Source organism: Felis catus, chromosome A2, assembly GCF_018350175.1.
Source record: "Felis catus isolate Fca126 chromosome A2, F.catus_Fca126_mat1.0, whole genome shotgun sequence".
NCBI lineage: Eukaryota > Metazoa > Chordata > Mammalia > Carnivora > Felidae > Felis > Felis catus.
The window spans coordinates 64,959,413-64,986,945 of record NC_058369.1 but is presented as its reverse complement, the minus strand read 5'-3'; the positions used below and the strand labels follow the sequence as shown (position 1 = coordinate 64,986,945).

General features: G+C 41.5%; 1 protein-coding gene across 3 annotated transcripts in view; it reads left to right on the top strand.

The window, feature by feature from the left end:
- ZPBP (zona pellucida binding protein) overlaps positions 1 to 3,068 on the top strand; it is a 112,250-nt gene extending 109,182 nt beyond the window's left edge. For all 3 annotated transcript variants that reach the window (XM_023250153.2, XM_006929088.5, XR_006594055.1), the window contains one exon: positions 2,860 to 3,068. In XM_023250153.2, coding sequence (XP_023105921.2) covers positions 2,860 to 2,954 — 95 coding nt within the window. In that variant the 3' untranslated portion in view covers positions 2,955 to 3,068. The remainder of the gene's footprint in view (positions 1 to 2,859) is intronic.
- The last annotated feature ends 24,465 nt before the right edge of the window (positions 3,069 to 27,533 follow it).

Below are 27,533 nucleotides of genomic sequence, written 5' to 3'. Positions count from 1 at the left end.
TGTTGAGCCTGCCTTCTTGATGGGATGTTCATCTGGTTGCTGTTGGTCTCTGACTACTTTCCAAAGCTGCTACAAGGTTGTTTTAGCCAGTCTCTTGTAGTTTGTTTAGCATTTCCTTGGGAGCCTGGGGGCCTGGAGCCGTCATCTTGCTGAAGTCACTTGAGCTGTCATCTTGCTGAAGTCACTCTCAGTATATTAGTTTGATGCTTATTCACATTTCCCAAATTCTTTCTTTTGTTTGAATGAAGTAGGCTCCACGCCCAACCATGGGGCTCGAACTCACGACCCTGAGGTCAAGGGTCAGATGCTATACTGACTGAACCAGCCAGGCACCCCACATTTCCCAAATTCTTAACTTTCTTTGAGTGCTTTTTTTTGGTGGCTCAGTCAAATTGACATGTATATTTTCTTTTTTTCCTATTTTTAAATTGGTTTTCTGTCCTTTCCCCATTGATTTGTACAAATTCTTTGTATATTCTGAATAGTATTCTATTGGTTATTTATCTACAACTGTGCCCCCAGTTTTGTTATTTGGCTCATTACTTCTATGATTTTTGTAATTAAGTTCTTAATTTTGATATCACATGTAGCATACGTTTTGTATTCTGGTTGGTTATTTCCCTTCTTAAGGAAGTATTCCCTGAAGGTTTTGTCCCCCACCTCTCATCTCTTTGCACTTTGGTACTGATTAATCACCAATGCTCCACCCCGCTTCGTGACACAATCAGGATCTCGTCAGGTCGCTCTCATGCCCGTAGCCAGGAAATACTCTGCTCAGTGAGACTAAAAGCTAGAAGACAACTTTGCTAATCTTCTCCTTTAAATGTAACTAGCATTTTAGCATTTTTCCTGAATTCCACATAAAAGGGAACATGACATTTTAGGATAGACCTTAGGAGAGAGGGCTGCAGACAAGTTCTCCGAGGTATTACAGCACATATGGCATCATGAAGATCTGTTAATTCTGAGAACATTTATTAGAAGATCATGTGTATTCAAACTGGGGTTTAGACCGTTTCATGCCAGTGTCTGCTCTGCTGGTGACCCTGTGTGTAAAGTGTATGTAAAGACTGCCCGCAGATTCACTTTTCTCTGCTCCCTGTGTAATGACTTAACACTGATAACTTTTCTCAGCATGTCCATATTGTGCGTCAAGAAATATTAATATGCATTTTGGAAGAAAGTGTACTGCGATCACACATCTTTGGAAAACATCGCATCATTACAGTTTTACCCTATACATCACCACTTTAAACACTGTTGTTATGACCACAGCAAAAATCGATTTCACTTGGTCTAACCGGTATTTTTTACATAAAAGATCAATTCAAACTTGAGGAAATCTGCTGAACCTAGAATGAAAAACACTTCATCTGAGTAACAGTTAAGATATTTCCCAGTTTGAAAGAATATTATTTGAAAGAAAGATAAAAGGTTAAATAATGTAATATGACCCAGATCCAGACAGTGACCTGCATTACTGAATCATGGTGCTAGAAACAGAATCTTCTTTGATGGCCCATAACAGCCATGCCTTAGACATGCAATTTTTAAAAAAAATTTTTTTAACGTTTATTTATTTTTGAAGGAGAGAGAGAGCACTTGAGGGGTAGAGGGACAGAGAGAGGGGGAGACACAGAATCCGAAGCAGGCTCCAGGCTCTGAGCTGTCAACACAGATCCCGACGTGGGGCTCAAACCCATGAGCTGCGAGATCACGACCTGAGCTGGTCGGACACTCAGCTGACTGAGCCCCCCAGTCGCCTTACTTTAGATGTGCAGTTAACATCTTTGTGAATCCTTGGCTGACTACATTTGCAATAGGAAAAGGAGGAACAGGATAATCAAAGACCCCAGCCCAACGAGAGTCCTTGGCATCACATGACCTTCATGCCCCTGCCTCAAATGGAAGTGTAAGGAAAAGCATCGGTCCCACCAAGGGCAGAGCATTTATTGAAGGCTTGCGGTGTTCTGGATGCTTTTTCATCTATGTCATGTGATTTCAGTCCTCACATCACAGCATAGACTTGGTTGTCACTGTGCCTGTTTTACAAATGAAGAAGCGAGAACTAGGAATCAACTGCTTACCCAGAATCCCAGAGTCAGTCCATAACAGAGAGTGTATTTGCCATTAGATTCTTTCTGCCGTTAGATTCTTTACTTCCTGCCGTGCAGAGACAGCTGTGGCAACATATTCATTATATACAGGGATGATCGAACCACGTTAAGTTAGTAACTTTTCCCAGATTAAACATTTAGCAAGTGACAAATAGGAGTTGAGGTCATGAGATTATTAGAAATAAGCTGCAGGTCCTTCCCGTGTTCAGGGCTGTCTTTATGCATTGGCAAATGGACCGTCTTCACCTCCCTGGCTTCTGGTGAAGCACACACAAGATGACCCCGCCAGCTTTCTGAACTCAGCATTATGTGAGGAGTAAGATTGTGTGAGCTCGTAGTCTTAGTCTAAGCCAGGATCACAGTGAAAAGTTACAAGTTTTCGTAGCAGGCATTTAGAGTGGTCTGAATAGAAACAGCTAGTAGATGGTTGCTGTCAGAGGTTATTGGTGGGAAGGGGGATGGAGAGATACTTAATGGAGATAGAGTGGCGGTTCCTCCCAGATGAAAAAGTTCTGGAAATAAGTTGTACAACAAGGTGAATATACTTCACGCTATGGAAGTGGACACCTAAGAACGGTTAAGATGGTAAATTTTATCTTACGTGTATTTTGCCACAGTTACAAAGGAGCATGAGTTATAAAAAGGAATAAAGAATCTTTTTTGAAAATGTATCCTCCATGTAAAATTAATTTATGTGGCATTTGAGGAAACTGTTACCTATTGACTTATTCTTTATTCACAGTGATCTGCAGTCCTGGATCTTATAACCCCCGTGATGGAACTCACTGCCTTCAGTGCAACAGCAGCCTGGTGTATGGAGCTAAAGCGTGCTTATAGGGCCATTGTTCTGAGTTCTTTGGTGGTTTATTAAACACAAAAGTATATTTTTGAAGTATTAATACATAATAAATCACTATTATGCCAAAATTAAATATATTAGATTTTACAAAATCTGGTGTCATCATTGTCATTGAAACAGCGTATGTCCAGATGCTCTATGAATGGAGCACCCACTGATCCTTAGCCATCGGTGCCGATCCCACACACGACTTGAGAGTGTTTCTTGGATTGCTGCTTTTTAAAAATAGTTCCAAATATGCTATATTGGTGTTACCCCAAAAGATACTTCAGGATTATTTTAAAATCGCCCATTCTGCACTTACTGTGTGTTGACTAATCTCAGGCCACCATGTTCTTCCATAATCGTTTGGTTCCAGCTCGTTCCGTTCCTTTGAACATTTAAATTGGTGAGCTGTTCCTTCTTCTAGTTTGAACTTTCATAGTTCAGGGTCACTTTTTAAAAGGCCTGTGCATCTTATTATTGCAGACTTTAACCGCTGTAGTGTAAGGCCAGGTCCCAACGACACCATGAGTTTTTAATAAAGTTCAGTGTGGTGATCTTCAGCTTTTCAGTATAAAGGCCTTTAAATTACCTTTTTGACATTTTAGAATGGAATAATCATCTCGTATGTGCCTACGTTAACCTTTGAACTTTTCACAGTGTGGAAAGAGAACCTCTAGGTTCTTGCCCTGAGGACACCTCTAGGCAAAAGTATCAAACAGTCATCACATCTTTTATTTCATTTCCTTTATTATTACAGTTGTTTTGTCACAGATACTTCTCCCCACACCATCATACTCTGTCTCACTCTGGGGTGCTGTATTTGAATTTGGAAGATTACCCAAAATTTAAAGATTTAAGTACCAGTACGTTACATGAGTAACGTACGAAATTAGTAGTTTCTCAATTTTTTAATTATTGTTCCATTTATATTTGTAACACTGTCTATGCTCTTAGACATGCCGTTCTTTTCCTTCATACTTCCTTTCTGAAGACATAAACATTTGTAAATGGCAAACACACAGGTTGGATGTAGGCACAGCCGGGCAGCACATCGACGGGGAAAAGGTCTCTCACACCTGGGCTCTACCTGACTGTAAAATTGACCACTTAGACAGTCTCTCGTTTGCTCATCCCCTGGACAAATCAGCACCCTGGAATTCTCACATCAGTGCAAAGGGAAGTGAATTCATATGACATTTCTTTGTTAGCCTTGGTGATTTTTTTTTAATTCCTTGTAACTTTGATAATCATGACATCATTGTTTGCATATGGTTTTTAGAGGTTTTTTTTAATTTTTTTTTACGTTTATTTATTTTTGAGAGAGTGAGACAAGTGAGAGTGGGGGAGGGGTAGAGAGTGAGGGAGACACAGGATCAGAAGCAGGCTCCAGGCTCTGAGCTGTCAGCACAGAGCCTGACGTGGGGCTCGAACCCACAGACCATGAGATCATGACCTGAGCCGAAGTTGGACGCTCAACCGACCGAGCCACCCAGGCACCCTTTTGTTTTTGTTTTTTTTAAAGCCTTCTTTCGTATAGTAAGTCACATATTTGCCGTTACACTGTTGAGGAGGTTATGCGTGTTAAAGTACCTGTTTTTTGTACCTAGTAAAAGACCTCCTCACTCACCATCTCTAAAAGCAGCGCGGCTCCCTAAAGCTTTCCAGATTTCTTAATCCTGTAGTAAGATGAACTGAAATACATTTTCTCTTGTACTCCCTAAGTTTGGGTTATTTTTTTTTCCCCTAGGATTGAAAACTGCTGAGGAATTTAACTTCTGACACAGTTTCCTAGGGATGAACGATACCAGCTCAGTAGCTAGTCAGCCTGGGGAAGCAGAGCAGAGCCCTAATTATAATGGTGGTGCTCTTACTGGAGGTCAGAATCCAGTCAGGAAGAGAAGGTGATCTGGGATAAGAGTAGACAATAGGAGAATAGTGAGTGTGAGTCCTGGAATCATCCTATGAGAATAAATATTTCCGTACTTAGCAGAACCATTGCATCTATTAACATACAACACAGAGTGTTGGAAGTTGTTTTCAGCGATGACAATGCGTACAGTAAAAATGACGAACTGATCCCTGAGAGAGGCCAATTTCAAGTGTTCCTTATTTTTGTTGGCATCAGAATAATATCTTCCACTTACATAATGCCTTAATTTTAACAAAACATTTTTTCATATTAACGCAATGTGATGTTTACACCCATCTGTGAAGTTAGGGAAAATACGATTCCCGTTTTGTAGTTTATCCGTCGGATTTTTTTCTTACCGTAAATGTGTAATTGTGTGTTCGTTTGGCAACATGTAAAAAGAGCCTTATAACAAGTTGGGTCCAGTAATTTTACCTTTAAAGGAAACTACCTTAAGAAAGTAAATTAGAAATCAGGTGGAATATTACGCCCAGTGGTGTTAATATCCACATTCTATATATGAATGAAAATGGAATTACCACCGATGAAGTTAACATCAAGAGAAGTGGTTGAATAAATTATGCTAGTTCCATAGGAGAGAACGCCAGGTAGTGTTGTTTCAAATTTTCAAACGAACCCAATGTTAACGGTTGTCTTCTGTAATAGGATCATGTCAGCAGGTTTTTTGGTACCCTCTTTTCCAAATGTTCTACAGTGAGACAAATTAGTTTTGACATCTTGGAAGCAATAGACACACTTTGAAAAATTAAAACAGTAGCGGTTGGAAGAAGGCATTAGTGCCCACCTCTCTGATATCCACTCACTTCTGCCCATCTTCCCAACAGAGCGCCAGGCTTGTTTAGCCCAGAGAACAAGCCTTTTTTGAACCCGTCAGCACATGGCTTCTTTAGGGCAACTGCTGTGTTGAAAACCCCATGCTCCAGGACAAAGCCCACACTGAGGATAGGGCGGAGGTGCCCACGATGATGTCGAATCACTGCCCTTGTGTCTGAACCCCAGGCTGCCCTAGACTTGCGCAGTTGTGTGAGAGAAGAAGGCGCCTTGTGTCGAACGAAGCAAGTTAGATTTTCTGTAACCTTGCAGTTGAAAATATCCTAACTGATAGAGTATTCATTACAGGAGGGGGAAATACCACTTATAGTTTCATAACCCAGATATCAGCAGTGTTGTTAACGTTGTGGCAAATCTCTTATTTCTGTGTGATTTTTTATTCATGCCGTAGATACTCATATTTCCCTTACAATTATGGTGTATTTTGCATAGTATTTTATTCACCTCATTAACGTAATTTTAATTAATATTTGATACATTTTAGCGAAATTACTGTGGTTAAGTATTTCTAATTTGTGGACATTTCTATTGCTTTCCAAAGTTGCACTGTTCTATAGAGCGTTAGAGCTAACGTCTTCTTTCTTACTGCTCTGTGGTATTTTGAAGTCTTCTGTAGGCTGCGTACCCAGAAGTAGAATACTGGGTTTGGAGATGTCTAATCCTCTGGACCATTTGCCAATTTCCTAAAGAAATGTACCAATCTACAGTCCCACCAGTAATCTATCTGAGGACCTACTTCACCACGCCCCCCCGACATCACTTTTTAAATTATTTTGATATATGGAATCGTTTCCCATATTCTGAGTACTGGTGAGTACTTTTCTCATCTATCAGTGCCGCTGCCCTTGCTGACGATGGCTATTTATCTACAACTTACTATGTAAAAGGTGTTGTCTGAAATCCTTCATATAGATTTTCACATTTACTTTGCCCAGCTCTGTGACTGTTTATTCTCTTTTTATTGACAAGAAAAAGGAGTCACAGCAGTTACGTAACTCTCCCAGTTCACACAGCTGGTAGGTGGGAAGATGTGTGCCAGTTTCGTTTTGGTTCTGCTGCGGGTTACAGAGTCCTGGTCTGGAGGTTTCCTTTCTCACATCGGGCAAGGTTGGTTTAGAGCTGGTGCAGTGGCCCCACGGTGACATCCTCCCCAGCCTCGTCTTTTCTCTGCCCCACCTTCCCTAGTACAGCTTTTGCCCTCAGGGTTGTGCTTCTAGGCATTGATTGACCTTCAATTCAGAAGTGAAAGGGGAAAGTGAAAACCCTCTAAAGACTTCTATGTTATATTGAATGGAGTAATGTCACAAGGCCCTGACACTATAAAGGAGTGGAAAATAGATCCATTCACCTTTTATTCTCAGTAATAGAGGAAAAGGAATATAAGACATATACTTGGAATGGGTGTTAGTGAGTCAGAGTCTTTATCTCACACAGAGCACCTCTTTAGTCTGTATCGGTACACTCCCTTCGCATGACTGGTTCCAATGAAATGTTCATTCTTTCCCCCAGTAGTACAGCCTCCAACTCTCAGGCAGTGACAGTATCCAGGTTGAAATTCAGACTCAGGGGAGATGTACAGAAGGTTACATGCGGTCCAGGGCCCCTGTGGTGTAGACTGTTCATTTGCCTCCAACCTACCCAATATAAAGTGGGTGAGAAGGAAGTGAGTAATTAGTTTAAAATATCCATTCAGAAAAGAGAGAAAAGAGAAACACATCCTAGTCACCCATTCAAGTGGACAAGATACAGTGAGATCTTCCCACCTTCAAACTGGTGTAAGTTCTTTGATTAGAATCTGGTTCTAACCTGTGGTTATCTTTCTTGTCTGTTATATTCCACTTTCTGATTTCAGTTCACTCTCTCCTAGCAGTCAGGGGCCCAGAACACACGGGCTGACACGGGTCAGATTTTTATATCCACGGGGCCGTTGTGTTGAGTTCTGTTGGGTTCTGTCATCACGGTCCAGTGTGATGACAAAAAATGCAGAGAGGCCTCCATGGCTCAGCTTGTCCCCACTCTCTTCTGCCCTGCATGCGTCTCACCCTGCTGCAGGCCACCGGTGACCTCAGGCATGCCACCCAGTGCTCAGTGTTCATAGGAGGAGGCTTCCTGGACATCTCACTTCCCACAGACCTGTCTTCTTGCAGATGTAGAGATAATATTGACTCTGTTGCTGGTGGCAATTCATGGTTTTCGGTAGCAGAATATCATTTAAATCAACATCTGTTATACCCAGGGTCAAGTGCCTGTAGAAGACAGGGCTTTGGCATCCAAGCAGCAGGGGAAATAATGCATTTTAATGAAGACAATGAAGTGTAAAGACTGGGTGAAAAAATGATGAGTTTAGGGCTTTGGAGAACCAGAAATCTATGCCATGAAAGCAGCTCTTTTTCCTGCGGGTACACAGACTTCTGACAAGTTCTAATCAGATGGTGGGCTGGATTACCAAAGAGCTTGAATTCACAACCTAAAAGTGTTTCTCAGGTTAGAGATAAGACATTGACTGGGAAGGAGAGTAGGATCCTCAAAATGGAGCTGAGGGCCTATGGAAGATCCCGCTGAAGCTGGGCACATCAAAGCCAACATTGTACTGGGCTGCTTTTGTTGATGCAAGGGGCCCTTTTTTCTTGAGAAGGTTAGTCTTTCTCTTGTCTGAAGAACCTATTGTCTCTCCTAAAATAGTTGTCTTGCCTCCTTCCCAAAACCATCATCATTTTTCATTGCTTCTGAACCTATACCTAAACTTGAATCCTGACAATGCCCAGGCTTGTTTGGGTACCAAGTGTTACCTACCATTCATAGCAAAAGAATTTCAATAGCTAGCCAGTTTATATCAGGAGATATCTGGGATATACATATGCTGTGACAGACACACACCCTAGGGGGCCCTGCCCCCAGTGAGTTGTTACATCTTGTATATTCCTGTCTTGAGTGTGGGAAGTACCCATGAGTCAAATTTAGACAATAGAAGATGTCAAAGGTGGGGTGGTCGCTTGCATGATTACCTTATGTAAGACTTTCTACCATCTGACTGGAGCAACAGATTCTCCAGCTGGCCCTGGAGAAGTGAGCTGCTGTGCCCTGATGGCCTGTGAGAGAAGCAACAGGCAAGCACCTGCTGTGGGCCATGGACAGTGAGAGCAGCCTCTGCTATCAGCTAGCACAATTGTACAACTGCAAGGAATTGAACTCTGCCAACAGCCATGTGAGCTAAGATGAGGACTCCATACTCCAGAATGGAGCCCAGCCCAGCTAACACCTTGGCTAAAGCCGAGTCCCGCACAGAGGACCCAGCTGAGCCATGCTCAGAACCCCCCCGCTCCACAGAAAACTGAGATAATAAATGGGTGTTGTTTCAGGTCACAAATTTTGTGGTAATTTGTTACACAGCAATAGAAGACTTATAACTGATACATACGGGAGTAGATCCCAAGTAGACTCAGGATGGAAGGAGTGTAGGATTGGACTGAATTTATTGAGATGGATATAATTATCAGAGATTCCGGATTCAATGCATTAGCTTGAGCAGCTGAGAACAGCACTAAAAGTTTGCTCGTCTGAGTGACGTGGGAGTCAGTGAATCAACCTGAATCCAGCAGTGGATGATGCTGAATGGAATTGACAAGGCTGGAACTACTTGGCATGCTGAGTATGGTGTCTGAAGGCTGGGGAGACTGGAATGCTGAAGTGGATTTTTTTCTGTATAACATCTGCCTACCCACTCCCCTATTTCCAACCCCCGATAGGTCTAGACACTCCTGTCACCAGAGGAGTTGTTGGTGAATGGAGTGGTGGCTTTCTTGGAATCTCTGTAATGGGAGTTCTCTGTGTTCCAGTAATGAGAGCTGGGGTGCTGTCACTGAAAGGGGCTCCACAAATGGGGATGATGGACAGATGGCTTCTAGTAGTTGTGCCAATAGGAGGTGAAAGACAGGTGGCCAACAAGGCTGGAGCAGTGATCAGAAAGATGTGATCCACTGGGATCTTTGGCGTGGGTCTGATGTTCACGGTGTCCTAGGGCTGAAAGAAATGGATGGCAGTTCGGTCCACCATTGTATTAGAATCTAGGTTTATTTGTTAGAGCTCCAGGCCTGTTTCAAAGAAGACTGACTTAAGTCACAACAGTTGGGCGATGACTTCTTAGCTAATTGTCAGAACTGAATCACAGACCCAGAGAGGTGTTTACACCTTGAACAGAGTAGGGCAGACTCAGTTCACAGCGACTCTTGAGGAAGGACCCACTATTCTGCCAAATATTTATGCTGCAAGGCTTTCTAGCCTTCCCTAAAGAGACCGATGGCCACCGGATAGGGGCACTGCCTAAAAGGGTCATGAAAACCAGCAAATATTTTGGAGATTACTCGCCTTTGGCTCTTACCTGATGCTCCTCCTGGGAACCAAAATACCTCTATGCTCAGGTACAGACTAATGAAGGAGCTTAGGGTCAGGCTTACCTCCCAGTGGTCCCCTGGCCTGCTGCAAGTTCCAGAATACATAGTTGGTCTAAGAGCAGCCGGACATATGCCTCTTCCTGGTTCAATGAACTATGGAGTTAATGGCAATTATACAAAAGGCCTGGTGGAAGCCCCTAGAACAGTCCCTACCTACCACAACAACAAGCCAAAGCAGTACTGCATTTTTGGAGGCACTGCAGAGATTAATGCCATTTCCAAAGGCTAGAAGGATGGAGAGACAGTGATTCCTTCCACATCATTATACATCTCGTCTCTTTGGCCTGTGCCAGATAGATGGATCTCGGAGAATGACCGTCCAGCATTCTGTGGGGTCCAGCACAGATACTACTTACTAGAATACATTAAAATAGTCCCCAGTCTATGGAATGCAGCTGAGGACCTGGTGAATACTTTCTTCTCTATGCTTTTAGGTAGAGACCACCAGAAGCAGATTGTTTTCAGCTGGCTGGCCAGAAGCCTACTTTCACTGTCCCACTACAGGGCTGTGTTGTATTCTAGCCTCTGCCATAATCTTGTCTTCAGGCAATTTTGCCACTTTCCCATTGTGTGATACACCACCCTCATCTACTACATTAAAGGCACCATTATGATTGTTTCCAGCACAGGGGAATTATCAAATCCTGCATGTCAGAGCATTGGATATAAGCCCCACAAAAATTCAGGAGCCTGCCACCTTGGTAAAAATTCTAGGGATCCTGTGATCTGGGGTATGTTGTTATCCTTCTATGATCATGGACAACTTTCTTTATCTTACTTCTTCCACAAATCAAAATGTGCATTGTCTAAGAGGGGACTTCTTGTGGTTTTGACATCCGCATTTATTTCAACTGAGTGTGTCATTTCTGCACATTTACTAAGTAACGTGAAAGGCCACCAGCTTTGAATGAGGCTCAGAGCAGGAGACGTCCCTGCAACTGTCCCAGCCACTGCACAAGCCGCACCCCAGGTGGACAACGTGACCTCAGCAATCCAAGCACAGGGGAAATGTCGCAGCAGATAAGGTGTAGTGTGGAATCTTGGGCAGGTTTGTAGAGGTGAGGTGAATCACAGTGTGAACATTTGGGTTGTGAGAGAAGGCCACGCTGTCCTCTTCACATTAACTCTTCTCCTTTTGAGAAACGGCTTCTGGATTGTCTCTGTGTTCTAGAGTTGGCTGCAGCAAAATGGTTGTGCTCTAACACACGGAGCTGTGGCATTGGGCGTGCACAGCAGCACTGTCAGCCAGTGGGACTATGAGAGTGAACTGGGCTCAGGCAGGGTCCGAAGAGCACGGTAAGTTGCACAAGGACTGGCTCAGACTCTCATGGTTCCTAGTCCTGCGTCCTCACTTCATCCTCCATCTGTGACCTCAATGTGGTATTCTCCATGACAAACTTACTGGGGGAGAAAAGGTTTGATCCTAATTAGTTGTGCACCAGTGATACTCACCGGGGTGGTCCTGAAGGGGAGTGGCAAAGGGGAATCTTCGCCACAGGTAGAACTTCGAGCAGTGCTCAAATTTTCTACAGTGCCAGGAATGAGAGATGACTAGAGGTACAGGTCTACATGGGTTTTAAGCAGTAGTAAGTCAGCAGTTTGGCTCACTGATCAGAGACTTGGAAGGAATGAGATTGGAAATTTGGTGGCAAAGTGTTAAAAAAAAAAGTGTATGATCTCTCCAAATGAGCACAGAGTTGAAGGAATGAACACTAAAGAGAAACTCAGCAGAGGGGAACCTTCATAATCCAGCGGGCATCATGGCCCGTCCATGGATAATGGTCAGCTTCTCCCTTCCTTGCCAGTAGGCTCATGAACAAAGTGGCCATAGTGACAAATATGGGAGGGTTTGCTACGAAGGCACAGTCTGGCCACAGCCACTTCTGAGTGCCTGTCCCTTCAGCACCAGAGTCCAACAGTGAGCCCCCAGTGTGGCAATATTTACCTGAGAGACGGCCAGCCAGCCACCCAAAGAGTAGGTTGGTTACATTGGACCAAGGTTATTATGAAAGGTGCAGCCCTTAGTTCGCACTGGAACTGGTATAGATTTGCCTTCCCTGCATACCATATCTCTGCCCAAACCACCATCTGTGGGTTTACCAAATGCCTTTATTGCTGTCATTATACTCCTCACAGCATTGCTGCTGATCAGGGAACTCGTTTTGTGGGAACTGAAGTGTGGCCATGGGCTCATGCTCATGTAATTCACTGGCCTTACCATGTGCCCCATCACCTTGAAGCCATCTGGACTAAAGTTGAAGACTTTTACAGTGTCAGCCGAGTGACATCACTTACTGAGGCTAGAGTAATTGTCTTCCTGGGGGTGATGATTTATGCTCCCACTCACCAACTATTAGCGAGTAGCTGCATTGCCCTCATTGATTTTGTGCCTGTGGAATTACAGTACTTCTTGTAAGATGGGCATGGTGGGAGGCCCTAGAACTGTGTCACTACCTGCATGACACTAATATACCATGTTGTCACTTCTATAGTTAAGACTCCTGGGTCTCAGAATTGTGTGTGTGTTGGGGTAGGTGATGGGAATGGCTTCTCATGATCACCCTGTCTATTCACTAGCAAAACATTTGCTTCTTGTCTCTGCAGTTTTGGATTCTGCTAGTTTAGAGGGATTATTTGCCAAGGGGAGAATACTTCTATTAAATTGTAAGCTGAAACTTCCACCTCATGCTCTTGAACCAACTGGTAAAAAGTTGGTGACTGTACTGGTTTGGATGGATCGACCTGGTCATCCAGGGGGAATTGGGTTGCCATAACACAAAGGAGCAGGAAGGAGTGCGAGAGATTCTCCATCACATGTCCGAGTACTCCCTGGTCCTGTGGTAAAAGTGAATTGAAGACCGTAGCACCCAGTCTAGGTGGGGCTGGTGGTGGCACAAGTGCGACAGCCATGACAGCCTTCTACCGGAAGGAATAACCAACTGATGGCCCCACGGCTGCCTTCTGAATCCCCCCTGCTTGCATGATGCTATGCTTCCCACAGACTGCTGCCACCAGTGACCGAGCATGGGGTCGTGATGCAGGCCCATTATCTAGGTCTGTGGGAGCTTCCTGATGGGCAGCTGGGGTTAGAGGACTGCTCACCAGCCCAGCCAGCTCCTTCTTAAGACTGTACTGCAGTCTACAACTCTGCCTAAGCCCTGCCTATCTGCTCTCCTCATGGGGTCCAACCTGCATCATTACATGAAGGCTCTCTCTGCCTCTCCCCTCTTCCTCTCCTTTTTCTCTCATAGACACTTTCCCAAATTAATCTCTTACATAACTAAACCTGCGTTTGTGACTGTTTCCTAGAAGATCCAGACTAACCCCAGTTAGGCCAGGAGCCGGTCTGAGAATATGAGGCAGGAAGATGGGGCTTCAGTAAATGTTCTCTGATGACCACGTGGGCAGAGGGAGTGCTCCACTGAATGGCATATCCTTGCAAGTTCTGATGATTTAGGTCTTTGAAATATAAGGGGACGGTGATGTCAACAGGTTAGCAGATTGATGCTTTGAAAAGAAATTATGTGAAGTGGAGGGCCTTTAACAAACAGTATAAGACCATGTGTGAAAGCCAAAGCCCTCTTTGGTAGCATACAGAAAGACCCTGTTACTTGTACTGCCAGGAACCAGGGGGTTGGAGTTTGAGGGTATTTGATCAAAGGAACTGGAATGTACAACTGTGAGAGAATTCATTGACTAGGACACTTTTCAAGGGAGGTGCTATTTAACCCTCTGGCAAAGTACTCCAGGTTATGGGGAAACTTACTGCTAGGAGGGTTTTTCGATGTCTGGAAAAGGGGGTGGGCCACCCTGAGCAAAGCAGAAATGCCAGAGCTGCCTCAGGAGATGGTAGAGGAAGGAATGCTGGGATTGATAAATTATGTGAGGCTAGAAGAAACCAACACAGCATTATGTTCCACAAGAGACTTCAAGGACACACCATTCATGGGGCCATGTGGGATGTGCTGGTCTGAGCATTTGTGGGTTTCCTGTAATGGGAGGAGAGGTAGCCAGAGCAATACAAGTAAAGTCTTACGGAACACCTAACTGTGGGGCACCAAGTGACCATGAGCCCAGAACTTTCCATTATGATGGTTATGTTGTGTCTGCACTGACCCAGCGGCAATCCATTGTTAGATGGAAATGGTACACTGAGAACTGAGTCCAGGTAAGACCAGGTGGGCCAAGGAAGCTATATTAATTGGTAATCCAGACCCCCCCATATCACCAACAGCAAGTGTACCATTACTCTGCTCTAAGCTGACATCAATTCAACCAACTGAAGGATAAGGAAAAATCCCAAGGATGAGGAAATCCCGAGCTTGACTTGCGAGTGGATTGGCTCTCTGTGGTTGCAAGCCAGAATTTGAGAGTGGTTATCTCATTTCAGAGGTGGCCCTGCAAGACTGGAGAGGGTAAATGATAGACTGTTCCTAGGCAGTGGAAATAGCCTGGCTGTAACCAGGGTCCTAGAAGGAAAAAGACTGAAGACTGGAGAGAAGATCTGGGGCAGAGTACTATGGGTGGACATATAGCCTTAGGTACATAGACTTGTTTTGTTTTTTTGTTTTTTTTTTTTTTTTTGAGAGAGAGCAGGAAAGGGGCAGAGGGAGAGGGAGAGAATCTTAAGCAGGCTCCATGCTCCATATGGAGCCCAACACGGCTCAATCCCCCGACTGTAAGCTCGTGACCTGAGCTGAAATCACGAGTTGGACACTTAATCAGCTGAGCCACCTGGGTGCTCCAAAGTGCAAAGGCTTTTAAACACACATTAGCATCCAGCAAAAGGCATGTGACCCTTAGAAGAGGTACTGAATGGCCCAGTGATAAAATGTCTCAGCCAGGTGATATTTGCCAGATTTAATCATCAGCTGCACTAGCGCTCCATATGGACACATAAATAGAATGGCCAGAATAGGGTGGTGGGGCTATATATGGGCCCGATAGCATGGACTCCCACTTCCCCAGCTCTTCTAGCTAATGTCAACTCTGAATGTCAAACCTATCCCAAACAGAGACCACTAGTGGGTCCCTGATAGGGCACTATTCCTCAAGGACACTAGCCATCCAGGTGGTAGCAAACTGATGACATCCAGCTCTTTCCAGTGGCTCAGTGCTTGCAAGGATGTGTACCTCCCCACTATATATACAGCACCACTGCCCAGGCTGACAAAAGGCCTGACACCCAGGCATGGGATTCTGCACAGAAGAGTATCCAGCCAAGGTTTGGACCGCTTCACGATGTAGGAGGGGCAGCAGTGGGCCCGACACCACCCAGCAGGGGCATGGGAGTGCCATCTTTTTCTGCAGGGTGGAAGGTGGGTGAGAGGACAGCTCCCAATGGGACCACTAAAACCAAGGGTGGAGGTACAGGCTTTCCTTGTGTTGCCTGGATTAGGGTGTGTTTACAGCCAGAAAGGTCTTCTAATGTTAGGTCATCTTTTTCCCATCCTCTTGCTTTTCTTGGAGCATTTTCTATGTTTGTTGGTGGTCCTGGGATGTATGGGAGGCAGTAAGGAAACCGGGGCACTCCTGCAGTGGCATTCTTCAACTCCTTAAGTTCTTAGGCAGCCTCCTCCCCCCTCCTCCTTTCCAACTTTCCAAGGTTTCTTAAGCTCGTTGTGTCAAGGATTTTAGAAGAGGGAGAATCTTGGAGAAATGGGGATGCTTTGTTTTGGCAGGACCACAAGTCCCCTGTAATATGATTTCACTATCTTAGTATCTTCAGAATCTGTCGCGATTTTGCCTTTTCCATTCCTGAAATTGATTCTTTATGCCTTCTTTTTCTTTTTCTTTTTGCTCAGTCACATCAGATTTATTATTTCTCTTGTGACATCTCCTTTGTTCTGTGGGATATTTGAAATTCTGTTTCTTGATCTACAACATAGGGAGAGCTTTTGTTTTAATTTTTCTTATTGATTTACAGTTTAAACTGTTGTCAAGATTTATAATCTTTATGATGTCAGATTACAGTATGTCGAGACTTCATGGCTCAGTTTAAAGTCATTGTGTGTAAATTTTCCACGTGTGCTTTTAAAAACATGTATTCTGCAAATTTTTTAGGAAGAATCATGTGCATGCCCAGTACATCAGTTTTATCAATTTTGTTGTTAGGTCCTTCTGTTATCTTTCATGTCTCCTATTTATTCCATCAGTTACATATAACAATATTACCCTGTAGATTATACTATATGTATCCTTATCAAGATCTAATATTTATATGGTCCTCTTACCATTTTATATGCTTATCTTTGAAGAATGCAGTTGCTATAAAGACATTCTCAAACGAAAACTGGAAAAAAAAAAGTATCACCAGTAGAAATTCACTAAAAGAAATGCCAAAGAGTGTTTTTCAGACAGAAGAAAAAGTATTTCTTTCAATGAAAGATGAAGGAAGGAGTAAAAGCCACTGAAATGGCAAATATGGAGATATAGCTGAATGGTGACTGAAAAATTAGTAAAGACTTAGTAAATTTAAAATAAGCAAAATTAAAGCAATCATAACAATAGGTGTTTCTATCCTTTTGTCTTCCTCCTTCTGTAGCTTTAAATATTCACTACATCCTTCACTCTCTTATGCTTCCTTATGCATTTCCTATCTGTGCTTGTTTTCTTTTGTTCTGTCTTCCAATTCATTATTCTTATACTATTCTAATATTCTGTGAAACCTATTCAATTGAATCTTTATCATTTTGAGGTCCAAAATTCTTTTCTTTTTTTTTTTTTTTTTTCGATTTTGCTCAGTCAGTTTAGGTTTTTAATCCTCTGCTGAAGTTCTCAATTTTGTCCTGTACCTGCTTGAGTGCAGCATTTCTCTTTATATTCTGGATCTCATTACTGCGTCATGACAGAACCTGCGATTCTGCACCTGTTGTCCTTAATTTCTGCTCCCTGTGTTGATGCTGTCTCAGCCCTGTGTGCCTCTCTAGCTTTGGCAATGTGCTTCGTGTTTTTAAAATATTTGTAATCATAATTTAGAGCCCAAGTGTTACATACTTCCAGAGAGGAACCAGAGACAGCAGCCACCTAGGATCACTTTAACCCAGTTTCAGCAGTTGTGATTTTCTGGAGGAATCCAATGATTCAGAGATGGGCTGCGGTTAAGATAGCACCTGGTTCACCCGCAGATCACCTGTGCACCTTGCAGGCAGCCCACTGGGGTCACAAACTGAAGTGTGGGGAGATGACCAAGGCCCCCGATCTTTGGTGCACCCAGACTCCAAATTTTTCCCTGATTACTCAACCCACAAGATATCAAAATTGCTCGTCAGTGTCTCAGTATACTATCCCAAATAGGAGTTGTACTCGGCAAAAGTGCTCAGAATGCCAGGCTACACTCTGCACTTGTGCCTTTCCAGCTCTCAGTCTGATAGTTTTTCCTAGGTCTTTAGGCCACCAATCACTTCAAAAGGGATTATATATTCTGTCCAGTTTGTTTTATCAACTTGGGCAGGAAGATTATTCTACATTACCTAATCTGCCAACTCAGGAATGTGAGTGAAGTTCTTAGTTTTAAAAAGACTTTTTTTTTTTTTAATTTATTTTTAAAGAAGCCTTTCCTTCAGGCCACACGAAGCAAAGGAAACTAGTGAGGGTCCATAAGAAGTACTTGAATTCAAGATATTTATTTACGGTTAGTCTATATTTCCAGGTATTTGATTTAAGGAGCATTGCATTTACTTTTAGAAATGACAAAATAAAAATGTACCATCATCACACCCATGCTGTGGGCACGGTTATATGATAGATATTACTTCAGTGTAAAGCAGTGAAATCCTTCACTTAAGTAACAGGAGTGGAAGTCAGAATATATATTTGAATAACCTTCAAGGATTATACTTAAGTAACTCAAAATAATTGTCAAATTTTGAGTGTTTTAATGATACACATTTTATTCTTGTTTAATCTAGTTTAAAAGGCCGAAATACTTCAAAGGTATTCTCTTACACGTGATTCTATCTACAAGTGCAAAACCCAGTTTAATAAATAGTTTATTTTATAAACCAGTCCAACATACATACCCATGCGACAACATATACAGATTGGGCCTAATCATTAAATTCAGCTCCACAAAATATTAAGGTTATTACAAAACATTTTCTGGCAGATATTATATATAAATGGGATAAAAGCTACGATATGATATAAATTATATGTTTTAAATTTAAACACAGGAAAAAAATGAGTCCTAAAGTGAGACATTCACTTGCACTGATTTAGAATCTTCCAAATGTTTTAACTTCAATATTCTCACATTTCCAATGTGTTAAGTAATAAACACTTTTATATGGAACTTGTGCTTTATCAATATTATCTATTCTAGTCTGTGTGGTTTCCAAATATTAACTCCTTCAATGATCTTAGGGGTTGGTACCACTTCACCAAAGAGCAATCTGCAGTACAGAGGTAGGTATCATGTACCTGATCAACAGTCAGTAGGTTGGTAGGAGTGGGTTTAGAACCAGACGTCCAATGGCCAAAGTCTTTACTGCTAAGTTACATAAAGCAAAGAGATTGCAAATATTTATTTTTTTATCGAGGATATTTACGGCACGAATGTTAAAAGGATGTTTTGGCCTTGGTCGTTAGCCATTGTGGTCCTAGACCTGTGGAGTAAGGCCCATGCCAGGGATGGAAACCACTTGCCTACGCCTTCTAACTCCCGCCATTGTCTGCTGCTGCCAGAGCCATCCCCTCCAACCAGCATGCGCTAGCCCTTGTTCCCTAAAGCATCATGGGTGTGCGCTCTGGATCAACGCCTTCTCTTTCCCCCCACCTGGGATTTCTCTTGGTAGTTTCAACACTGAGCATAAAGTCTCCACATGTCAGATAAGCAAGAAAAATGGTGGCTGAAGGGCCCTTCATTGTTACACTTGGTAGATAAAACTGATGTTGTTGGACCCAGGGCATGGTCACTTACTGGCAGACTCACTTTCACGAAAGGACTTATAAAAATATATCATTGTTCTCAGTCTATACAAAACTGTCTGTAATTCATCAATGTAGTATTTTAGTATATCTTTTCCTACAACAGCCTGTTAAAAATGAAAACACAATGATACAGTCTTCTATATATCTGGGGCCTTGTAAAGCATCCCATATATTTGTAAATGATGCCATTTAAGATCTTTGCTTTTTTTCACTTTCAAATACTGGTTCTGTGGGATAAGTATTTAAAATTCTGCAAGAAAATAAATTCAAACTATAAGTAGTAAATAACGCTATTAAATACATATGTGTATATACACGTGCTTATATTTATAGCTATGTACACATAGTTACAGGGTTCATGAAGCTGTATTTACATAGATAAATTTGAATGGCAAAATCGGCTGAAGAGAGTCTTTCTCTGTCTACTCCAGTGCACCTGTTACTGCGTATATCCAGCTTTCTTTGATATCTGACTTAAAAGGAATGTCTGGCCAATGATGCCTTGCTTCTTTTGTCTTTTGTTTGTTTCCTTTTAAACATCCCCTGCTTGTATGTATATTTTAGACCATGGTGAATTCAGAAGGTAATTTTACCCATTTGTATAAATGCATGCATATATAGAAGGAAAGCTTCCGACTGGAAAATTGAGATACTTTTGAAGAATAAATTGAGGAAAAATTATCTCGCTCATCGACCACTTTTGTTTTATTATTTTCTTTGTTGCCTTAAGAAAGGGGTTCATTATGTATTTTTGAGTTTTTAGGAAATGCTTCTCAGTATTTTAAAGGTTTCTAAAACATCTTTTAAAATTTATATTACTCTAATATTATTCTAAATTTTGAGTCTTCCATTTTGGGTCCCATATCCAAATTAACCACTCCCTTTATATTCCCCCAATTACTATATAACATTATTTGTCCTTTCAAGTGTAGGTATCTGTTCATTGTACTAAAAAAGCCCATAGTGTTTCTTTTAAAGACATTTTGTTTTTTGCAAAGGACACATTTTTATTCTCATTTCAGTGTTGCTGTTTATAAGATCTCTATTTTTTATAGTATCAATGCCATAATTAACCTACAGCATACAAAAAGACAGATGGAAAATATTTTTATATCAAGCCCCTTTATGACAATGATGCCTTATTTTATTTTATTTTATTATTTTATTTTATTTTATTTTTAGAGAAAGAGAGTATGAGCAAGGGAGGAGGGGGGGCAGAAAGAGAGAGAGAGAGAGAGAGAGAGAGAGAGAATCCCAAGCAGGCTCCATCCCAGGACCCTGGGATCATGACCTGAGCTGATATCAAGAGTCGAATGCTTGACCGACTGAGCCACCCAGGTGCCCTGTTTTTTTTAATTTTATTTTTTTGCAATAATGCCTATTTTTAAGCGGGAATGTTTTCTTCTAGAGGAAAATGCAAGGGAGGGCAGGGGAAGCAGACGGATCAGCCTGGCCAGTGGTCTGCAGCTGGCGGCCGGAGGGCCCTGTCACTCTTGCAACAACCACTTCCCCCATCTCCAGGATCGTTTTCAGAAATAGCATGTGCTTTGAAATCACTGATTTAACATTATGTAACATGAGCAGAGTTTACTTTATAATTAATTCCTATTAAACTGGAGTTTGCGAGGCTAAAATGGAAACTGTGTGCAGACTATCTTGTGGAGAGAGCATAACTAACCCGAAAAGGCACTTGATTGTTTTAAAGACATTGGTTCCATACAACATGAGCCTCATCATTCGATCACTAGCTAACACGCACCAGGAGGTAGCAAAACTTTGTTTTCAATTATAAAAGGTGTTACTGATGCAAGTTAATGAATTTAAGACCAAAGTTCAAAATGGCCGAGATGCCCCCCTGTGTAGACTGATTTAAGCGCCTCCGTTGGTGTACTTGACTAAGAGCTCCATGGACCTCAGGACTATATCTTTCCTAGTCAGCGAGGCCTAAACCATCCTTGACACACAGCATACACCCAGAACATATCTGTAGAATGATAGAAATGGTCAAGTGAGGTCAACAGCTACTGTGTCAGAAGAGTATTTGATGCAGGTAGACCGATCCATCCCAGCCCTGACCATGCCCCATGCAGGATAATGGGACCAGGGGGAGCTGGCCCCAGTTCTCTCCCTGACATCTGAACAGGTTACCTACCACGTGTTAATTTCCTCATCGATACACAGCTCAGGTGACAAAAGGAAGAAACCAAAGGAAAGAATTTGAAGGGCCTATTGTAGTGTTTGTCCTATAATTGGCACTCAATAAATGGCAGTTTGTTTCACATGGCTTCAGGAAGACTGGGTCATAATATCTGGTCATATTTTGTAAATCTCAGTGGAAGGACCATACCTACAAAAAAGATATATAAAACACCATTGATGCTTGAATACAATTTTAACCAGAAATCTAGATATCATTCAGTTAGGAATCAAAATATATGACCAACGTTTAGACAAGGGAGGTCATGATATTTTTGTGAGGATCTACCCTTCACTTCATTGAGCGTCAATATCACCAGAGCTGAATGACGGGGTTAGGGGGCCATCCATTCCTTGTATCTGTGGGGAGTACTGTACAAGAGCATTTTGAAAATCTGGTCATAGAGGCCCGTGTTCTAAAAGTGAATGATAAGACTTCAAATCCCAGGACCTAGTGTAACGCAGAGTTTGGTTCTTAACCCCATCATTCACTAGCCTGAAATGTAAACCTATTTTCCAACTTCCCCAAGCCCACATATACTTCTCTGCAAAAAAGGGGAGAATATTAACCTGTGAGGCTAAGTGAGGTAATAAAGCACCTAGCATAATTCTTGGCTTAGAGTTTATGTTTATCAATTGTCTGAACAGCGGGTTTTTAAAAACGATTTAATAACCTATTTTGCTATATATATATGTGTATATATATATGTGTGTATATATATACACACACACACACACACACACACACACACACACACATATATATAACATTAATAGTTTCATAGAAAAGCATTACTTACTGGATAGTTTTCACTTTTAAAACTCTAATTTGCGAGAAATACATGCTTAGGAAGGGAATAATGCCTGAAATCAAATAAAAATAGAATGTATTGACTTGATAACATAAATATAATATATAAAGGAAAATGGGAAAAGGAATAGCTCCATAAAGTGTATTTGAAAGCAGTTCTGCCTAAGATTTCAATTGCAGGAATTTTTGAAATAGAAAAGTAATCATTAAATATTACTAAAGTTTAAATGAGGTTGAGAAATGTTTACATTTCCTGAAAATTGAATTTAAACTAAGGCGGCAATACTTACAATTGCTTTTACTCATCAGACTGTGTCAATGATGTCCTAACGTGACTTCATTTATATCCTTTGATTGCTGTTGGGAATTCTGAGCCTGTATAATGCGTAAGTCATAGGCTTTGTGTACTTCTCTGAACTCACAGGAAGGAGTTAAACAATACACATCTCTTGGGCCATCAAATGTCCATGTGCCAAGCAGAGTGCATTTTCTGTTAAACCTTCCTAATCTGATTGACCGTTTGGGTGAACACGCCTAGCATGAATGTCAGCGTCACTTAATGTTCAACGGGATTTATTCCTTTAAAAATGAGGCATTTGGCACCCAAAATAATAGGATACCTAGGAATAAACCCAACCAAAGGGGTGAAAGACTTGTACTCTGAAAACTAGAAGACACTGATGAAAGAAACTGAAGACGACACAAAGGAATGGTAAGACATCCCATGCTCATGGATTGGAAGAGCAAGTATTGTTGAAATGTCTATATTACCCAAAGCAATCTACACATTTATAATGCAATCCCTATCAAAACACCAACAGTGTTTTTCACAGAACAAACAATCCTAAAATTTGTACAGAACCACAAAAGACCCCACATAACCAAAGCAATCTTGAAAAAGAAAAGCAAAGCTGGAGGCATCACAATTTCGGACCTCAAGTTATATTGCAAACCTTTAGTGATAAAAGCAGTATGATACTGGCACAAATATAGACACATAGATCAGGAGAACAGAATAGAAAACCTAGAGATATATGGTCAAAATTAATCTTTGACATAGCAGAAAAGAATATCCAATGGAAAAAGACAATCTCACCAACAAATGGTGTTGGGAAAACTGGACAGCAACACGCAAAAGAATGAAACTGGACCACTTTCTTACACTTCACACAAATATAATTTTAAAATGGATTAAAGACCTAAATGAGAGATCTGAAGCCATAAAAATCCAGAAGAGAACACACACAGTAACTTCTTTGACAGTGGCCATAGCAACTTCTCTCTAGATATGTCTCCTGAGGCAAGGGAAACAAACAAACAAATAAACAGACAAAACTAAAACCAAATCAAAATAAAATAAAAAGCTTTTTCACAATGAAAGAAACAATCAACAAAATAAAAGACAACCTATGGAATGGGAGAAGATATTTGCAAATGACATATCTGATAAAGGGTTAGTATCCAAAATATATAAAGAACTTACCAACTCAACACCCAAACAACAAATAATCCAATTTAAAATGGGCAGAAGACATGAATAGACATTTATCTAAGAAGACAGCCAGATGGCCAACAAATACACGCAAAGATGTTCAACATCACTCATCACCAGGGAAATGCAAATCAAAACTGCAGTGAGATACCACTTCATTCCCGTCTGAATGGCTAAAAAAAAAAAACCCAAAAAACAAAACATAAGAAACAAGGGTTGGTGAGGATGTGGAGAAAGAGGAACTGTCTTGCACTATTGGTGGGAATGCAAACTGGCACAGCCAGGGTGGAAAACAGGTGGAGGTTTCTCAAAAAGTTAAAAGAGAACTACTTTATGATTCAGCAATGGCACTACTGAGTATTTACCCAAAGAATACAAGAACTCTAATTCCAAGGGATCCATGCGCCTTGATGTTTATAGCAGTATTATCTACAATAGGTAAGTTATGGAAGCAGCCCAAGTGTTGAAAAGCTTTAGTAATCAAAGCAATATGATACTGGCACAAATATAGACACATAGATCAATAGAACAGAATAGAAAACCCAGAGATAAACCCACAACTATATGGTCAAAATTAATCTTTGACATAGCATATACATATATATATTCCATTGACATAGCATATACATATATATATTCCATCATATATATACTCAGCCATAAAAAATGAAACCCTGCCATTTGCAATGACTTGCATAGAGCTAGAGAGTATTATGCTAAGCCAAGTAAGTCAGTAAAATATGATTTTGCTTATATGTGGAATTTAAGAAACAAAACAAATGATCAAAAGGAAAAATAGGGAATCCAAGAAACAGACCCTTAACTAGAGAGAACAAATTGATGGTTACCAGAGGAGAGGTGGGTGGGGGGTGGGAGGTGATGGGGTTAAGGAGGGCACTTGTCGTGCCCTCCTGGATGAACACCAGGTGATTTATGGAAGTGTTGAATTATTATATTGTATACCTGAAACTAATATAGCATGTAACTAATTAGAATTAAAAACATAAAACAAAAAAATAAAAAATAAAATAAAAATTAGGTGTTTGGGCTTAATTTCTACATTTTTGTGTTAAAGTTAAAACAGCAGGTGCTTTGCAAAGCTCAGAGGGAATTCTGTGGTGGAGTTCAGACAACCACCACTTTCTAACATGTCTCCAACTGCTTGTGGAAATCTGTGTTTTTGCAGAAATGACTCAGTTCACTGGTTTATGATTTTATTAGATACCTATCGAGGTGTTTAATTATGTTATGTAAGAAGATTCAAATATGCATATAAATACTGGACTGTGAAAGTCTAAGACAAGAAACTTATATTCTAAAAGTTGGAACAAAGTAAATGAACGCTGCAAATAACAAAACTGTTAAACTTGACCTGTTTTATCGTCACTAAGCACCAGTGTCTCCTCAGTATAAGAAATGATGTTCAACATGACAAATTTTACACCAGAAATCATTTGTTTCCTGACCCGCATCAGAACTGGCCAGTGGCCGTGTAATTGCTGTTCACCATAAACCCTGCAACAGTGGGCATTCGTATGTCTCAGGATGCTGCAACCCGGACATTCAGGTTTGCAACTCAACCGAGAAACCAGGAGACAACAGGGCAGGCAAACAGTCATGGGAGCTTTGAGTTGCTCTTCAAGATGTTCACTGGCAAAAAACTCTGAGTTAATATATTGAAAACAAGTCAGCAAGCCTTTATTCTGGGGACCGAATGTTTCATAGCCTGAAATAAAAAGAGCTTAGCATAAATAGTAGAGCATACGGAAAAAATAAATTGTGATGCAAAAGTGTGATATGATCTCTACATCATGCAAAGGTAAAATGCCAAATGAACAGTATGGCAGGGGCATAGACAGTCCGATTAAGAGCAAAGAATTCTTCTCAGCAGTGACGGCCCTTAAATTGGATATTGGAAAATGGCTAATACCTCAAAATGCTGACAAGGCAGGGACTTGGGATGTAGCGGCCATGTTCGAGCACGGTTGGAGGCACCCAAAGCCTAAGGCTCTAACGGCCAGTGGTAGACAGGGGCAGGGTGTGGGCTGTGACCTCACAGTGAAATTCCAGTCCATACACAGAGTTTGGCTGTAACTCTGGGTGCAAGTGGCGAAATTCAGTCAAAGATGGCATCTGTGTTTAGGAAACTCAACTGGGAGACTGGGGAGTCTGGTTTGGAATGGGAAGGATGAACCAGCTGTATGTGGGACAGTGAGAAGTGGTCCCTGGCATGGAAAACATATGGGCTGTGAACTCCCATTTATTCTGGAAGGAGCGAATTGCTGTCTCTGAATATGAGTCTTCAGAAGTGACTGCCCCAGCCACCCACAGAGGCTACCAGTGGGAACAGAGTGGGTGGGTAAGCCTAGTAAGAACATTATGTTGCAAGTTATACTGGCCAGTGAAGCCCATATGCTGGTGCCATAGGTGCCCTGACTGGTATCTCTGCAACGGCCTCCTTACTCAGATGACAGGGAGCCTCCATCACCTTTCCTTATTGTTTTTAAGTGAACTATAACCCCAATGTGGGGCTCGAACTCACGACCTGAGATCAAGAGTCACATGCTCTACTGACCAAGCCAGCTGGGTGCCCCCTCATCTCTCCTTATTACCTTGCGTTGGAGAAGACCGTCTGATTTTTTAATAATTAATGGAAGTAGACTTGATCTCTTGCCTATTAAAGCAAATATGGTACATTGTTAATATTTGTTAAATTTGGCTTGTGTCACATATCAGTTCTAGCATTTTTTGGGTGGACTCTTGGGTTTTCCGTGAAGAGCATCATGTCATCCGTGAAGAGTGAAAGTTTGACTTCTTTGCCAATTTGGATGCCTTTTCTTTCCTTTTTGATGTCTGCTGACACTTGGACTTCCTACATTAAACAACAGTGGTGAGAGTGGACATCCCTGTCGTGTTCCTGATCTCAGGGGGAATGTTCTCAGTTTTTCCCCACGGTGGATGATACTAGCTGTGGGCCCTTCATATGTGGCTTTTATGATGTTAAGGTATGTTCCTTCTATCCTGACTTTCTTGAGGGTTTTTATTAAGAAAGGTTGCTTTGTCAAATGCTTTTTCTGCATCTATTGACAGGATCATATGGTTCTTATCCTTTCTTCTATTCGTGCGATGTACCACGTTGATTTGAGAATATTGAACCAGCCCTGCAGCCCAAGAATGAATCCCACTTGATCATGGTGAATAGTTCTTTTAATATACTGTTGAATTCGATTTGCTGGTATCTTGTTGAGAATTTCTGCCAGGTTCATCAGGACACTGGCCATCAGGGACATAGTTCTCTTTTTTCCTGGGGTCTCTGTCTGGTTTGGGAATCAAGGTGTAATGCTGGCTTCATAGAATGAGTCTGGAAGTTTTTCTCCCCTCTCTATTCTTTGGAACAGCTTGAGAATGATAGGTATTATCTCTGCTTTAAATGTTTGGTAGAATTCCCCAGGGAAACCCTCTGGTCCTGGATTCTTACTTGTTGGGAGATTTTTGATAACAGATTCAATTTCTTTGCTGGTTATGGGTCTGTTCAAATTTTCTATTTCTTCCCTTCTGAGTTTCGGTAAGTGTGTGGGCATCTAGGAATTTGTCCATTTCTTCCAGATTGCCCAGTTTGTTGGCATATATTTTTTCATAGTATTCTCTAATATAAAATCAATGTACAGAAATCAGTTGCATTTCTATATACCAGTAATGAAGCAACAGAAAGAGATATTAAGGAATTGATCCCATTTACAATTGTACCAAGAACCATAAAATACCTAGGAATAAACTTAACCAAAGAGTAAAAGATCTGTATGCTGAAAAATATAGAAAGCTCATGAAAGAAATTGAAGAATACCCAAAGAAGTGGAAAACCATTCCACGCTCATGGATTGGAAGAATATTGTTAAAATGCCGATACTACCCAAAGCACTCTACGTATTC